The sequence below is a fragment of the Talpa occidentalis genome, unplaced genomic scaffold (assembly GCF_014898055.3).
Source record: "Talpa occidentalis isolate TD23 unplaced genomic scaffold, MPIMG_talOcc4v2.1 talOcc4.10, whole genome shotgun sequence".
NCBI classification, from domain to species: Eukaryota; Metazoa; Chordata; class Mammalia; order Eulipotyphla; family Talpidae; genus Talpa; species Talpa occidentalis.
This window is the reverse complement of record NW_023600993.1, coordinates 57984840-58000999: the sequence shown is the minus strand read 5'-3', so window position 1 is coordinate 58000999 and position 16160 is coordinate 57984840. Positions and strand designations below refer to the sequence as shown.

Here is a 16160-nt window from a genome sequence, read left to right as displayed (position 1 = left end):
CATGAGGTCTAGGTCCTTATTTAGAGCTTTAGTATCCTTACTTATTTTTTGTCTCATTGATCTATCCATTGTTGATAGTAGTGTGTTGAAGTTTCCTACTACAAATGTATTTTCTCTGATGTCTGTTTTCAGAGATGATAATAGTTTTCTGATATATTTTGGTGCTCCTTTGTTTGGTGAATATATATTAATGAGTGTTATGTCTTCATGATGTATTGTCCCCTTGATCATAATGTAGTGACTGACTGGGCCTCTTTTTACCTTTTTGAGTTTCAAATCTGTTTTTCTGATATAAATATAGCTGTTCCTGCTTTCTTTTTTGGTCCATTTGCTTGTGGGATTGTTTTCCATCCTTTTACTTTCAGTCTATTTTTATCTTTTGTAGTTAAATGTGTTTTCTGGAAACAGCAAAAGGTTGGGTTTTGTTTCTTAATCTTGCCTGTGACTCGGTGTCTTTTTTTGTCTTTTTTTAATTTAATTTTATTTTATGTAATTCTTACATCATTTTTCATTTTTTCACAATGTATGCATTTTCATTTTGGTTATATTCCCCATGTAATTCCCACCTCCCTTATTTTGACCCTAATCCCTCCTCTCCCTTCCCCTTCCACCCCCCCAGGAATGTGTCTCTAGTTTACAGTTGCTTATTGAGGAGTTTAGTCCATTTACATTTAGAGTTGATATTGATACGTTAGCATCTGTATTTGCCATTTTGTTTGTCTTTTCTGTGGTTTTATTTTTTGTCTTGTTTCATTCTTATTCATCTTTCTGTTGGTTCTGGTTTTAGGACTCCTTGTATTTTTTGGAGTGGGGGTTGAGTCCTAATGAAATTCTGGAGTTACTGTTTGTCTATGAAATTCCTTCAAAGATAAAGGAATGCTTTGTGGGATAAAGCATTCTTGGTTGGCATTTGTTGTCTTGGAGTCTGTTGACTATGTCCCTCCACTCTCTCCTTGCCTGTAGTTTTTCTTCAGAGAAGTCTGATGTCAGCCTGATTGGTTTTCCTTTGTATGTTACCTCTTTTTTCCCTCTTGTCAGCTTCATTATTTTTTCCTTGTCTTGGATTCTTGGAAGCTTTACTAGTATGTGTCTTGTTGTATTTTTCCTTTCGTCGTGGAAGTTTGGTGTTCTTCTTGTTTCTTGTATGTCTATTTTCAGCTCCTTCTTCATGCTTTGAAACTTCTCTTTAATTATCTCCTTGAATATTTTCTCTGTTCCTATGTCTCTCTCCTCTCCTTCTGGGATTCCTATAACTCTTATATTTCCTTTCCTCATGGAGTCAGATATTCCCAAAGTCTTTCTTCATTCTTTTTCCTTCTGCCTTCTCTTTCCTTTTCTTTTTTGGTTCTTTTATTTCTGTCTTTTAGAGTACATATTCGTTCTTCCATTTCATCTATTCTGCTTTCATTGCTTTTCCCAGAGTTCTTCAGCTCCTCCTTTAATCCTTTCATCTCCTGCATTTGTTTCACTTCCCTCTTTAGGGACTCAGTTTCAGTCTTCTGATTGCTGATTATTTTTCCCATATCATTTTTTACTTCTTTCGGTTTTTTAATCATGGCGATTTTAAATTCTCTATTGGGAAGGCCCAGAAGTTTTTCCAAGTCACTGTTGTTGCAGTCTGTGTCCTTTCCCTGAGGACTTGTTTGGTTGCTTGTAGTTTTTCTTCTCCCTGATGCTTGTTTTCTGATTTGTCCTATGCATTGGAACAATGTGTCGCTGGTACTGGCCAGCTCTCTTTGGTGAGCTCCTTCTGATATGTCAGAAGCTCTGATGGCTGGCCTTGGGTTATTTGTAGGTCTCTCCAGAAGTCCTTATCTTCTTCTAATGGTGCCTGGAGCTGTTCACTCACCTCCATGGTGATTCCTGCACAATTCTTCGATTCTTCACAGGGTGCAGTGCCTGCAATAGTTCCTTTCCACTCACTCCATCTTTTCTAGAATTATTCTAGTTATTTTTGCTTGTTCATATTTTCCATGTGAGTTTCAGCCTTACACTAATCGGGATAAATATATCTTATTGACATTTTAAGTTTAATTATGTTAAATTTATAAATTAACTTATGTAGAAAAGTTATGCTCAAGTATCTTCACTTTTATGAAGTGATTTGCTCTTTTCAATTCTTTCTGGCTTTAGAATTTTTCTTCATATGGAACTTATTTCATTCCTGTAAGATATTTCATCTTTTCTACTATTATTAATGAGATCTATTCTTCCACTTTATCTTCAGATTGTTCTTAAGGATAGGAACATTGCTAGTATTTGCTGTTATGTGTTGTACTCTTTTATCTTATTGAATTATTACATTGTTTATAGTTCTCTTGAAGTTTATTCTTTAGTGTTTTTCAATTACGTAAACATTATTTTCAAATAATGATATGTGAAGTGCACTCATTTAATATTAGCTTCAGTTCTAAATTAAGTACATTGGCTGATAGGGAAAATGCACATATCTTGTCTTAAGAATCTTCTAATGTTTTCTCATTAAACTTGATAATTGGACTTTGGGCAGATAAAATTTGTCAGGTAAAGGAAGTTTTTATCCTTTTCTCTATTATTGAGAACTTAAAAAATTGAGTTACCTTATTTGTTAAATCTTTTTCAGCACCTTTGCAGCTGATGTTAAGATTTTTTTCTCCCTCTTTAGAATTACAAATTTTAACCAGTATCTTAATATGGAATCATCCTTTAATTCCAGGGCAGGGGAAGGCAATTTTGTTATGTTATTCTTTGAATGTACTGCTGAATTAGATTTTTCTAATATTTTATTTATGTTTCTTCATAAATCATAAATTATCCTGGTCTGTTGTCACTGATTTTTGTGCAGTAGTTGTATTTTGGGAATCACTGTTGTAAAGGTTTTCTTTATTTTTCATTTGACCTGAAAACAACTTTGTAAATAGGAGAATCTGTTTATAATCCTCTAAGACTGAATTCTTTTTCTTATTGCCATTATTTCTTCAATAGCATCTTCGTCTATTTCTTTTGTGGAAATTCACCTTTTGAGATTTTATTTTTCTCCTATAGTTTGTTCATTTAAATTAAATTTTCTTGGAGAAGATACATTTAGTCTAGTTTTTCACAATTATTTGTGTCAAAATGAACAAAGTAGGCGCTAATAGTCTTTAAATTTCATCATTATTTGTAGTGAGTTCCTCCTGTTTTGTGCTTTCTCCTTTTCTTTTTTATTTGATTAAGTCAGGTAAATTTTCATTAATTTACAGAAACAGTCTTTGACTTTCATTAATTACATTTCCCCCAAGTTTATGTATTTCCACTTTTATCTTTTTTTTCCTTCTTCCTGATTTTATAAGTATTTTTGTTTTCCATTTTGAATTGGATGATTAAATTATTTACCATTTAAATTTTAAGATTTCTACGTCCTATGGCCTTTCCTTGTCTTCTGGTTTTGTTATAGAGCAGCCCCGATATTGAACGGGTTCCTGGCTGTGGGTCCTCACCCGCGCGCTTTAAAGGGACTTATGAATACTCTACTACAGACACACACAAAAGGTTAATAAAAGGTTTATTTACAAGAGAAAAGGAAATAAGGAAAATGTACAACTCAGGGAGAAAATAGGGAATTCGTTTTTGCATAAGTTGAACCATTTTAACATTTTTTCCCTGTGATTTTGATATATTTGCTATCTTGTTTTAGCCAATGCTCCAAATTTTTTTTCTTTTGGCTTGGATAATGGACTATTTTTAAGTAATAAAACTCATACTGGACATTCATGGACAATGCTGCTGACTAATTGTTGCTTCTCTTACACACATTGTAACCCTGAAAAAAGACTGTCTCCTAAGATTACACCATGACATCTGTGCCACCATAGATATGGTGGAATAAAAATTAAAAGGGGGGATTGTAACAGGGTGGTCCCCAGGAAAGGGGGAGGTTCCATGTTCCCTGCCCCACCCAAGGAAGGGTGGAGCTGAGCAGGTGGAGAAGCTGCAGAAGAGACTAAGGAAGGAAGCAGGATGGAGCCAGAAGGAGACCTGGAGGAGGCGCATGGAGCCTAGAGACACATGAAGAAACTGCGCTTGTCTTTTGGTCGTGGACTGGGTGACACAGATGTGGGTGAGACCCGTGGGGAGGTGACAATGGCAGCTTTTATCTTGATGTTGATTTTGCTCTTTTCCTTCCGGGCTTGTCCGGTTGTTTCTGGCCCTTTTCTGTGGGTCCCCACTGGAAGATACTTTAGACTTGTGGCAGGCTTTGGGGCCTTGCTCTGGGCCAATCCCATATGGATGGACTTTTACCCACGAGGGGACGGGTAACTTTGGGTGCTTCATTTAGAAACTAGACTCTTTGCCTTAACTGTATTGTCTCCTAGTTTTATTAAAGATCCTTCCCATTAAAGTCTCATATGTTTTGTGTTGATGAGGCGGATGGCAGAACCCATTTAGAATAGGCAGGTTTGCGGGGCTTGGGCTGCCCCTCTCCCTGTCCTGTAACAGTTTCATTACCAAGATATGGTGTTTGCCAGTCTGCATTTGACTGACATTCCAGTATCTCATTTAACATTTCTATTATTGTTGTTTTGAAATCTTTGTCAGTCTCTATTTCTGTCTCCTTTATTTTTGTCCCAGAACTTCTGTCCTTCTCATTTTGCTTTTCCATCTTTGGAAAAGATGGAAGAAGGTGGAAGTGTTTCTTGCTTCCTAGGCATGTGCATTACCTTATTTATGGCTATTTGTGCTTGTATATGTGGTTGGGTCACTGGGGATTTACCTTTGCTTGGCGTTTTCTTAGTTTACCTTGGTGTGGTGGAGGTAGGAAGGGGATCTAGGGCTTTAATACTCTAAGAAGTTTGATGAGTGACTTCAGTGACTCTACCTCATGCTTATTTCCACAGTAAGGTGTGTTCTGTGCCTCGGTTGTCTTCACTTCCCTCCCCACCTCCCTGTGGTTCTTTTCTTCCAAGGGTCCTGATCTATGAAACTTGGGCCTACAGGTGGAAAGGGAAATGTTCAAACCACCAGACTCACACTCCGGGAGTGGTTTACACTTGGCTCATAGGCAGTGCTGTGTGTGTAGCAGGAAACTATGTGCTCATTTAATACTGGGGCACCCATAATGGCCATCACTGCCCAGCTCTTGCCTCAGCTGCCACTACTGCAGGGCTGGAAAGTATACACATGTGTTTCTGACTTCCCAGGGGGTTGTGAGCTTGCTCTAAAGTCATTTGTTCTGATGCAGGACTCTTATGGAACCTGGCCTGGGTTTTCTTTGATCTCCTATGGGAGGGGGGCAAGGGGCTTTTAGTGGGCATGGTACCCCAATTGCAGGGTTCCCAATTTCCTGGATCAGAATCTGCTAACTCCTCACTACCCTGGCTTGGGTCTGGCCCCACACTCACTTCTAGAAAATTCCTCCACAGAATTTTGCAATGTCCTGGGTTTCCCTATGTGTGGGTTGAGAAGTCACACCCCAGCCCAGACGTGCTTCCCTTTGCCTCTTCCTATTCTTTTCCCTCAGTTCTTGAACTCACTAGGAAAATCCTGGGGCTGTATAACTGCTTTGAAGCATCTGGATTTCACTGGGAGTACATGTCAGTCTTTTTTTAAAAGTTGTTTTCTTTTTTTTTTTTTTTTTTTTTAATAATAAATTTTATTGTTATATTCCCCATACAATTGCAGCCCCCCCATTCTGACCCCAATCCCTCCCCTCCCGCCCCCACCCCCCTAAAAGTGTCTCTGGTTCATAGTTTTTTGTTGATTTTGATTTTCACTTTCTTATAGTTATTCAATTTCCTGGTCCCTTATTTAAGTTTTCTAGATTCCTGCTATGAGTGAGACCATCCGGTATTTTTCTTTTTCTTTTTGGCTTATTTCGCTGAGCATGATCCCTTCCAGCGCCATCCATGTTGCTGCAAATTGCATGTGTTTATCTTTTTTGAATGCTGAGTAATATTCCATGGTATATATGGACCACATCTTCTTGATCCAGTCATCTATTTTTGGGCATTTGGGTTGTTTCCAAAGCTTAGCTATTGTAAACAGTGCTGCTATAAACATAGGGGTGCAGGTGTTCTTTGGAATTGATGTTTCTGTGTCCTTTGGGTAAATACCTAGGAGTGGAATTGCTGGATCATATGGAAGCTCTATGTTTAGTAGGTCCAGAAATCTCCACACAGCTTTCCACAGTGGTTGGACCAGTTTGCACTCCCACCAACAGTGTAGAAGAGTTCCTTTTTCTCCACACCCTCGCCAGCATTTGTTGTTGCTAGTTTTTTTAATATGTGCCATTCTCACTGGTGTAAGATGGTATCTCATGGTAGTTTTGATTTGCATTTCCCTGATGGCAAGTGATGTTGAACATTTTTTCATATGCCTGTTGGCCATTTGCATTTCCTCTTCAGAGAAGTTTCTTTTTAGCTCTTCTGCCCATTTTTTGACTGGATTATTTTCTTTGTTGTTGTTGAGTCTCATCAGCTCTTTGCAGATTTTTGTGATCAGTCCTTTATCATTAGTGTTGTGTGCAAAAATGTTCTCCCAGTTGGTGGGGTTTCTCTTTGTTTTTGTTATTGTCTCTTTTGCTGTGCAGAAGCTCTTTAATTTGATGTAGTCCCAGCTGTTTATCTTTGCCTTCACTATCACTGCTTTGGGTGATGTGTTTGTAAAGATGTCTTTGATGTGCAAATCACGTAGTGTTTCGCCTATATTTCCTTCTATATATTTTATGGTTTCAGGTCTTATGTCTAGTTCTTTAATCCATTTTGAGTTGATTTTTGTGTATGGTGTGAGGTAGTGGTCAAGCTTCATTCTTTTGCATGTAGCGACCCAGTTTTCCCAGCACCATTTATTGAACAAACTTTCTTTGCTCCAATGCATAGTCTTTGCTCCTTTGTCAAAGATTAGTTGACCATAAATCTGTGGGTTTATTTCTGGATTTTCTATTCGATTCCATTGGTCTGTATGTCTGTTCTTGTTCCAATACCATGCAGTTTTGATGATTATGGCTTTGTAGTATAGTTTGAAGTCTGGGAGTGTAATGCCTCCATTCCCTTCTTTTTTTTTCAGGAGAGCTTTGGCTATTCGGGGTTTTTTGTGATTCCATATGAATTTCATCAATAATTGTTCTATTTCTTTGAAGAATGACATTGAAATTTTGATTGGAATAGCATTGAATCTGTATATTGCTTTTGGAAGGATGGCCATTTTAATAATGTTTATTCTTCCAATCCACGAGCAGGGGATGTCTCTCCATTTCTTTGTGTCTTCTTCTATTTCTTTTAACAGTGTTTTATAGTTTTCTTTGTATAGGTCCTTTACCTCTTTTGTTAGATTGATTCCCAAATATTTGATTTTTTTTGTTTCAATAACAAAAGGGATGGTTTTTTTGATTTCTTCTTCTTCAGATTTATTGTTTGTGTATAGGAAGGCTACTGACTTTTGCGTGTTGATTTTGTATCCTGCCACTTTACTGAACTGATTGATGAGTTGAATTAGCTTTTCTGTGGAGTTTTTAAAAGTTGTTTTCAAGGGAGAGGGTGATTCCAGCCTCTCTATTCCACCATGTTGTGGGTGGATTCACCTTAGGGGTATCATGTGTATGTTTCTATTTAAGACTACTATAGGCTAATTAAGACATTTTTATGAAACAAGGTTTTGTGTGTGAATTTGTAAAACCTCCTTTCCTATAGTGGAGCTATGCAGTTGGCCATTTTACTGCAATTCAGACCCTACTGTAACACCACAAAGTACTTACTCACAAATATGGTCTATTTGTACAATTCTTCAATTACCACTCCTTCGCTGCCACTCAGAACCACACCAAATCCAGAGGTGCTTTTCGTCTCAGCCAGCTCAGCTCTATCACACTTCTCATGGTGTACCCTGCTCTACAAAAAGACAGTGTATGTGTGCATGCATATTGGAAAAACCTATAGTCCTCCTATGTGTCTCCTTTCCTTTTACAAAGAACATTCCATTTCTAGTTGTCAAATGTGTGGACGTTTTTCTCACTCTAAGCAACTCTCTGCAGCTCCCTGGATGTCCTACAATTTAATTCAATTTTGACCCTAACTACCTAGAGATAGCATCCTAACACCACAAATTAAGACCTCAGTCCCAAAAAAAAAAAAAAAAAAAAAAAAAAAGACCTCAGTCCCATAGGACGGCCCCCACTTCAGGTGCCAGGGGCCAGTCCAGATTGTATCTGTGTTCTGACCTACTAACTACAAATCAAAACTTCCCAGTGCCCCCTTCTTGGTTTTGTTTAATGAACTATATAGGCCCACAGAATGCAGGGAAATAAACTGGGCAATAATTATATTGCCCAGTTAATTCAAGGCTATGGTAAGGAATAAGATGAGCATCCTGAAGAAGAGATACGATAGGGCACCATCTAGGGTGGGCCAGAACACAGAAGCTTCTGTCTCCATGGAGTAAGGGTTGACGTACCCTCCCTGTGTGGATGTGTTCACCCACCTGAAAGCTCTCTAAACCCCATAGTACTGGGATTTTATGCATGCAGGCATAATAAATCATTAATTCCATTCTCAACCCTTCTTCCCTCTCAGAGAAGTGGGGAAAGGGCAGAGGTGAAAATGTCAAGCATCTGATCATGTTTGTTTTTTCTGGTGACCAGCCCCCATCCAGGAGTCATACAGCATCCCACCAAGATGGTACTCATTAGAAAAAAGATGTTCCTATTACTCTTGTCATTTGGGGATTTACCAGGGTTTCAGAAGCTTTGTGTCAGGAACCAGGGGGCAGAAACATTATTTTCTATTATCTTACACAAGTGTTCGTATTTATATGGCTGTGTATGCTTGCCTGTACCCAGTCTGTGGTGTTCATGGTATTCAGAACTTTGAGTTCTCTTCCTACTGAACTCTCTCACTCTAAGGCATTTCCATTCTCTCCCTTCAGTAGGACTTCTTTTCATTTATGCTTGATTTTTGCTGCTTTCAGCAGTTCTTATGTCTGTTTTGGATTCTAAAATTCTACCTCCCTCCTAGTTTCACCAATAATGGGGGGGGGGTTATATTTTTATTTTGATTCTATTCACTCTTTTCCCTTTTTTGCTCTAGGATTAAGTCCCAGATGATTCTGTGGAATGCTGACTATACCTTCACATGTAAATTTGAATTTGCTATTTCAATTTTGAGCATCAACAACTTTCATACATGCTAATTACTTTCTTTGTTGTTTTAAAATCAGGAGTTGATGTCACATCTCCCTGAGGAATTAGGTATAAAATCAACTTGTTCAGAGTGCTTAAGAGTTGATTGCACTATAGATAAGAGTTCCAATGCTGAATTCAGCTGAGTCCAAAAACTCTCTCCATTATTATACAAACTGGCTTTCCTTGTGGTCATGAACTCTTTCACAATGAACCATGAGCAATACATTGACCCACTCATTGCATGGCTTTATGAACATGGTAAACTTCATGAGTGGCCATTGCACTTTCTTCTTATTGTTAAAATCCACATGCACAATTTGTTTGGGCACAGTAATGAGAAGTAGCACTGTAAGAAAACTGGAATGACTAAAAATGATGTCTTGGAAAAGATGTAGCTTTCAAGTGAGATTATGTTTGGGAAAGTATACCCATTTCTCCTTATTTGACCCATGCTTAATATAGGATGCTCTTGAGTCTTGCTTTTGCTCTTTACAGTATTCTCAAATCCTCCAGTACATTGTCACCTGAATTAGTCTTACACATAGATAGGCTTTGTTTTTTAAAGTCATTCTCTCTTTTCTGCTTCTTACTACAGGAATACTTGCAATGTTCCCTAGATCTATATATTGATTTATATAATCTGGATGCAAAAATTACATTTGGAGAGAGTAAGGGCTCTTAACTTCCTAAGAAATGATTGTATGTTCTTTGCTTTGGATAAATTACATAACCTCCTTGAGCTTCAGTGTTTTTTTTTTTTTAAAGATTTATTTATTTATGCATACAAGAACTGGGGTACAGGCCAGAGGTGCATGAAGGTGAGAGGATTCACCAGACAGAGTGGGGAGCAGAACAGGAAGACTACCAAAACACTGCTGAGGGGAGCAGCGGGCAAGATAGGAGAGGTCTGCCGGGCCATGTGGGTCTCTTCCTGGCTGGCCGGAAGTCAAACCTGCGCTGCAGAGGCTGCGGACAGCTTCACAGCACTGCACTCAACCCTCTGCACCACCAGGGAGGCCTTTGAGCTTCAGTTTTACATTCTGTAGAACTTGATTGGTCATTGGTAAATATTCCTTTTATATATATATATATATATATATATATATAGTGAAAAAAATATATATAATGAATATAAAATGAATATATATATATATAAAATGAATATTAAATATTTTGTGCTAAGATTTTGAGACAAGAAGACAGTGTGGTGAATCCTGAAAAGGAAACACAACTCCTTACCTGTGGTCAGTGACAGGTAGTCACTCCTGCTGTCTAGGTTATTAAATGAGGATCAAGGTAGAGGGAAGCAGGCTGGATGAAGTCATTGTAAGGAGAGAAGAATACACTGCACAGTGCAGATTAGTGATAGAGGTTAGTGCCTGGCTCCACATGAGGAAACCAGGTGGGCAAGTGGGATAAGCTCAGCAAAGGATGAGGCCCAGCTAAGGATTGTATCCTAGGAAGCATCAGGAATTACCAAGCCATTTTAAAGTTGGGAATAAAATGTACAATTGAAAAATACTATATGGGGATCAAGACTATAGTATTATTAAAGATTCTTCCCAGTTAAGGGAACTGTATTGGTAATACATTATTATGTAACCAGTCACTCCAAATATAGTACCTTATGATGCAGCTATGTGTTTATTTCTGCTGCAAATTTTGTTTTTTTGTTTTTTAAAGATTTATTTATTTATGCATACAAGAGCTGGGGTACAGGCCAGGGGTGTGTGTGGGGGTGGGGGGAAGTGAGAGCATTCACCAGAAACAGAGTGGGGAGCACAACAGGCAGATCTACTGAAATACACTGCTGAGGGGAGCAGTGGGCGAGACAGGAGAGGTCTGCTGTGCCATGTGGGCCACCTGCCTGGTCAGGGATTGATCTCATGCTGCAGTGGCTCCAGATAGCTTCATATGCTGAAACTTAACCCCTTGCGCCATCAGGGAGGCCCTTAGGGGGTTGCAGACAAACACTTTGGAGGAGACAGGTTTTTTCTTTGTTTGTTTGTTTAAATATTTTATTTTATGTAATTCTTACATCTTTTTTCATCTTTGCACAATGTATGCATTTTCATTTTGGTTATATTCCCCATACAATTCCACCCCCCCCCCATTATAACTCTAGTCCTTCCTTTCCCGACCCTCCCTCCCTTCCCACCCCCTGCCCCGCAGTGCGTCTCTGGTTTATAGTTGCTTGTTGATTTCGATTTTTACTTTGTATTGATTAGTCTTTTTCCTGGTCTCTTATTTAGATTTTCTAAATTCCTGCTATGAGTGAGACCATCTGGTATTTTTTTTTTCTTTCTAACTTATTTCACTGATCATGATCCCTTCTAGCTCCATCCATGTTGCTGCAAACTGCATGTATTTATCTTTTTTGATTGCTGAGTAATATTCCATTGTGTATATGTACCACATCTTCTTGATCCAGTCATCTATTTTTGGGCATTTGGGTTGCTTCCATAGCTTAGCTATTGTAAACAGTGCTGCTATAAACATAGGGGTGCAGGTGCCCTTTGGAATTAATGTTTCTGTGTCATTTGGGTAAATACCTCGGAGTGGAATTGCTGGATCATATAGAAGCTCTATGTTTAGTAATTCAAGAAATCTCCACACAGCTCTCCATAGTGGTTGGACCAGTTTTCACTCCCACCAGCAGTGCAGGATTGTTCCTTTTTCTCCACATCCTCACCAACATTTGTTGTTGCTAGTTTTTTTGATATGTGCCATTTTCACTGGTGTGAGATGGTATCTCCTTGTAGTTTTGATTTGCATTTCCCTGATTACAATTGATGTTGAACATTTTTTCATATGCCTGTTGGCCATTTGCATTTCCTCTTTGGAGAAGTTTCTTTTTAGCTCTTCTGCCCATTTTTTGACTGGATTATTTTCTTTGTTTTTGTTGAGTCTCATCAGCTCTTTGTAGATTTTTGTGATCAGTCCTTTATCATTAGTGTTGTGTGCAAAAATGTTCTCCCAGTTGGTGGGGTTTCCTCTTTGTTTTGGTTATTGTCTCTTTTGCTGTGCAGATGCTCTTTAATTTGATGTAGTCCCAGCTGTTTATCTTGCCTTCACTATCACTGCTTTGGGTGATGTGTCTGTAAAGATGTCTTTGAGGTGCATGTCACGTAGTGTTTCGCCTATATTTTCTTCTATGTATTTTATGGTTTCAGGTCTTATGTCTAGTTCTTTAATCCATTTTGAGTTGGTTTTTGTGCATGGTGTGAGGTAGTGGTCAAGCTTCATTCTTTTGCATGTAGCGACCCAGTTTTCCCAGCACCATTTATTGAACAAACTTTCTTTGCTCCTGTGCATGTTCTTTGCTCTTTTGTCAAATATTAGTTGACCATAAATCTGTGGGTTTCTTTCTGGGTTTTCTATTCAGTTCCATTGGTCTGTGTGTCTGTTCTTGTTCCAATACCATGCACTTTTGATGATTATGGCTTTGTAGTAGAGTTTGAAGTCTGGGAGTGTGATGCCGCCATTCCCTTCTTTTTTTTCAGAAGAGCTTTGGCTTTTTGGGGGTTTTGGTGATTCCATATGAATTCCATCAATAATTGCTCTATTTCTTTGAAGAATGTCATTGAAATTTTTAAAAGAAATATAAGACCATATGATAGTATCAATAGATGCTGAGAAAGCTTTTGACAAAGTGCAACACCCATTCATGATAAAAGCCCTTGAAATTCTTGAGATACAAGGAACATACCTCAACATCATAAAGGCCATATATGACAAGCCAACAGCCAGTATCATTCTCAATGGTGAAAAGCTGAAAGCATTTCCATTAAGATCTGGAACAAGACAAGGATGTCCACTCTCACCACTGCTTTTCAATATAATACTGGAAGTCCTAGCCAGAGCAATAAGACAAGAGAAAGACATACAAGGAATCCAAATAGGAAAAGAAGAAGTTAAACTATCACAATTTACAGATGATATGATAATATACATAAAGAACCCCAAAAAATCCACAGAAAAACTAATTCAACTAATCAATCAATTTAGTAAAGTGGCAGGATCCAAAATCAACACGCAAAAATCAGTAGTCTTCCTATACACAAACAATAAATCTGAAGAAGAAGAAATTTTAAAAAAAAATCCCTTTTATTATTGAAACAAAAAAATATCAAATACTTGGGAATAAATCTAACAAAAGAGGTAGAGGACCTATACAAAGAAAACTATAAAACACTGTTAAAAGAAAAAGAAGAAGACACAAAGAAATGGAAAGACATCCCCTGCTCATAGATTGGAAGAATTAACATCCTCAAAATGGCCATCCTACCGAAAGCAATATACAGATTCAATGCTATTCCAGCATTTGGTCTTTTGAACAGGGAACTAAACAATTAGTGATAAGGCAAGTGGCCAGGATCCAGGAATAAGTAGGAATGAGGGAATTTTCACAGACCAACAATTGTATCAAAACTGCTAGAACTTCACACAACAGGGAAGCTACATTTGAGTCTTTGCAGCTGTCAGCTGACTCCTCCCTCTCTGTCTTTCTGTCTCTCTCTCCTCTCGTCTCCTCTCTCCTCTCCTCTCACTATCCTCTGTCACTCTCTTTCTTTTTTTTATCTTTTTTATCCCTTTATTTTCAATTGTTTTATGTCATTTTAATTTTTTTTTAATTTTATATTCCCCATACAATTGCACCCCCGTTATTTTGACCCCAACCCTTCCTTTCCCCACCCACCCCCCCGCTAGTGTGTCTCTGGTTTATGGTTGTTTGTTGATTTTGATTTTTTCTTTCTTATAGTTATTCTTTTTTCTGGTCCCTTATTTAGGTTTTCTAGATTCCTGCTGTGAGTGAGACCATCCGGTATTTTTCTTTTTCTTTCTGGCTTATTTCGCTGTCTGCTGCAAATTCTCTAGGCTGTTCTCAGATGGCTTCATTCATGCATCTTCAACCAGTTGCCAGCAAGGTGGCTTCTCTCCTGTGGGGGCAGCTATTGGTCAGATTTTATGGGAGAGTCAGTTGTACATCTCTTGCCACTCAATGGACTGGCCAAGTTTACTCGCATGGAGCAATAGCAGGGATTATTATAAGCAAATGAGACAAGCAAGCTAGTACTCAAGCAAACTCAAATATGCAAGCACTTCTCAAATTCCTTGGCTGCCAGACTAGCATCCAAGCAGGGGGTGGAGAAATAAGTTCTACTTAAAGAGAGGAAAATTATGTTACAGATGTATTATAAGGAAGTGAAAACAAGGTAAAAGTTTGGTACCATTTTGCAGTCTGCCGTAACAGTTTTTTGACATATTTCCATTTGACTCTTTATTTAAGGTTTTGTCTGTTTTTGTCTAACTATAGGATGACCAATGTATCCATTGCCATGCTTCTGAATACTTTCCACTTCACAAGAGTGTTTATATACTTTTTAGGGAATAGTGCAAAATGAAAATGTAGCAAACATGTTAAAAATTATTAAGAATTTCAAGACAGTAGACCATTAAACTGTATGTTGAGTATGGAGCTCTATGTGACAGCATGGGCCATGAGACATGAAGTAGCCCTGTTACTGTAAGAGATAAGAAAAATCACTTTTGCTGTGTCAGTGGCCATGAGTCACCCCCACCTTAAGAATTATACAAATGTCAAGTGTTGCTCATGATTTTTAACAATTCATCAAATGTCCTTTCTTCTTTTCTTTCTTGCGTACTTGCTTGCTTGCGTTCTTTCTTTCTTTCTTTCTTTCTTTCTTTCTTTCTTTCTTTCTTTCTTTCTTTCTTTCTTTCTTTCTTTCTTTCTTTCTTTCTTTCTTTCTTTCTTTCCTTCTTTTCTTTCTTCTTTCTTCTAGAAGGAGTCTATATGCTCAAGGCAGCTGTTTATAATGAGCTGTATGAAACTGAAGTGGAGCTTGGGCCTTATTATGTGGAAGTCAGCCATGTGGCTCTGTCTGTATACATGAATTCCAGCAGTGTCCACGGGGATGAAGATCTTGTCTTTGCTGCTTCCCCCTCAGATGAGAAAAGTAAGACCTACATCCAGAGTCTGGGTGTGAAGACCTCAACTATCAATGAAGCATGACTCCACTGTTATTATACCATCCCTGCTAGAATAATTTCAAATGCAGATATATAACAATCTTCATTTATTTCTCTCTCATTCAGAAAATATCTATTTCATTGTAGTATGCTCTGAGGGGGATGAAGGTGAACTCATACAATGTCTTAGTGAGGAGGAATTTATAATCTAATAAAGTAATTAAAATATGCATGTGAGAAATATGAGCTAACTTCAGAAGGACGTGGCTGGGAGATTGTAGGGCACGGGCATGTGTGTAGGTGCAGGGATAAGGAGTATTTGAGGTAGGAGGTGGCATCTGGGAGGGACCTGGAGGATGGAGTTGGCTGTAAAGAAATGAGTGTGGGCAGACAGTGGGGCAATAAGTCAATCACAGAGGTGAGAGGCAGAAGGAATCCATAGCCTAACTATAGTTTCCCAACTACCTATGAGGTGGGCTCCATTCACCTCAGTTTTTAAAGGATGAACTTGAAGCTCAAATCTAGTGAGGAGGAAACAGGAAATTCCAGCAGAATATCAGAACACGTGGAACAAGAGTGCTACCAGGCTACGACAGAGCCCGTATAGTGCTAACAATGATCCCAGTGTATTCAGGCTAAGGGGATGGGAGTCTGAGTTATATTTCCCAGATATAGAAAAAAAGGGGTGTGGAGGGGGGTGGGCAAAGAAGCCATCCATTTGAAAGTCTTTTTGACGATTCCACACACTGCTTTCCATGAAGTTAACCTTGTGAGAAAATCTTTATCCAAGACATTATAAAACATACCTGGGAGGGTTTTTTTAACTGGCTCGTTGTTTTCTAAACTTTGAGTAAATAAACAGACTGTCTAAGCAATGTGACAATGTGGGCCTTACAAGCCCCCACCCCATAGGTTCCTGGCCATGAGTTAGAACTGAGGGCCAGACGCATATCCTTTACTGGGCAGCCTATGGAAATCCCCAAATGGTGGTTCCTCGTTGTTTGACAAGTGGACTGAGGTTAAAATTATGTTTTAG

At 38.4% G+C, this 16160-nt stretch overlaps 1 protein-coding gene across 11 annotated transcripts in view; it reads left to right on the top strand.

Moving 5' to 3' along the window:
* Positions 1-16160, top strand: part of PKD1L1 (polycystin 1 like 1, transient receptor potential channel interacting) — a 181015-nt gene that overhangs the window by 30385 nt on the left and 134470 nt on the right. For 10 of the 11 annotated variants that reach the window (XM_037501593.2, XM_054695734.1, XM_054695739.1 and 7 more), the window contains exon 9: positions 14938-15111. In XM_037501593.2, coding sequence (XP_037357490.1) covers positions 14938-15111 — 174 coding nt within the window. The remainder of the gene's footprint in view (positions 1-14937; positions 15112-16160) is intronic. The other variant, XM_054695721.1, reaches the window with a different exon arrangement.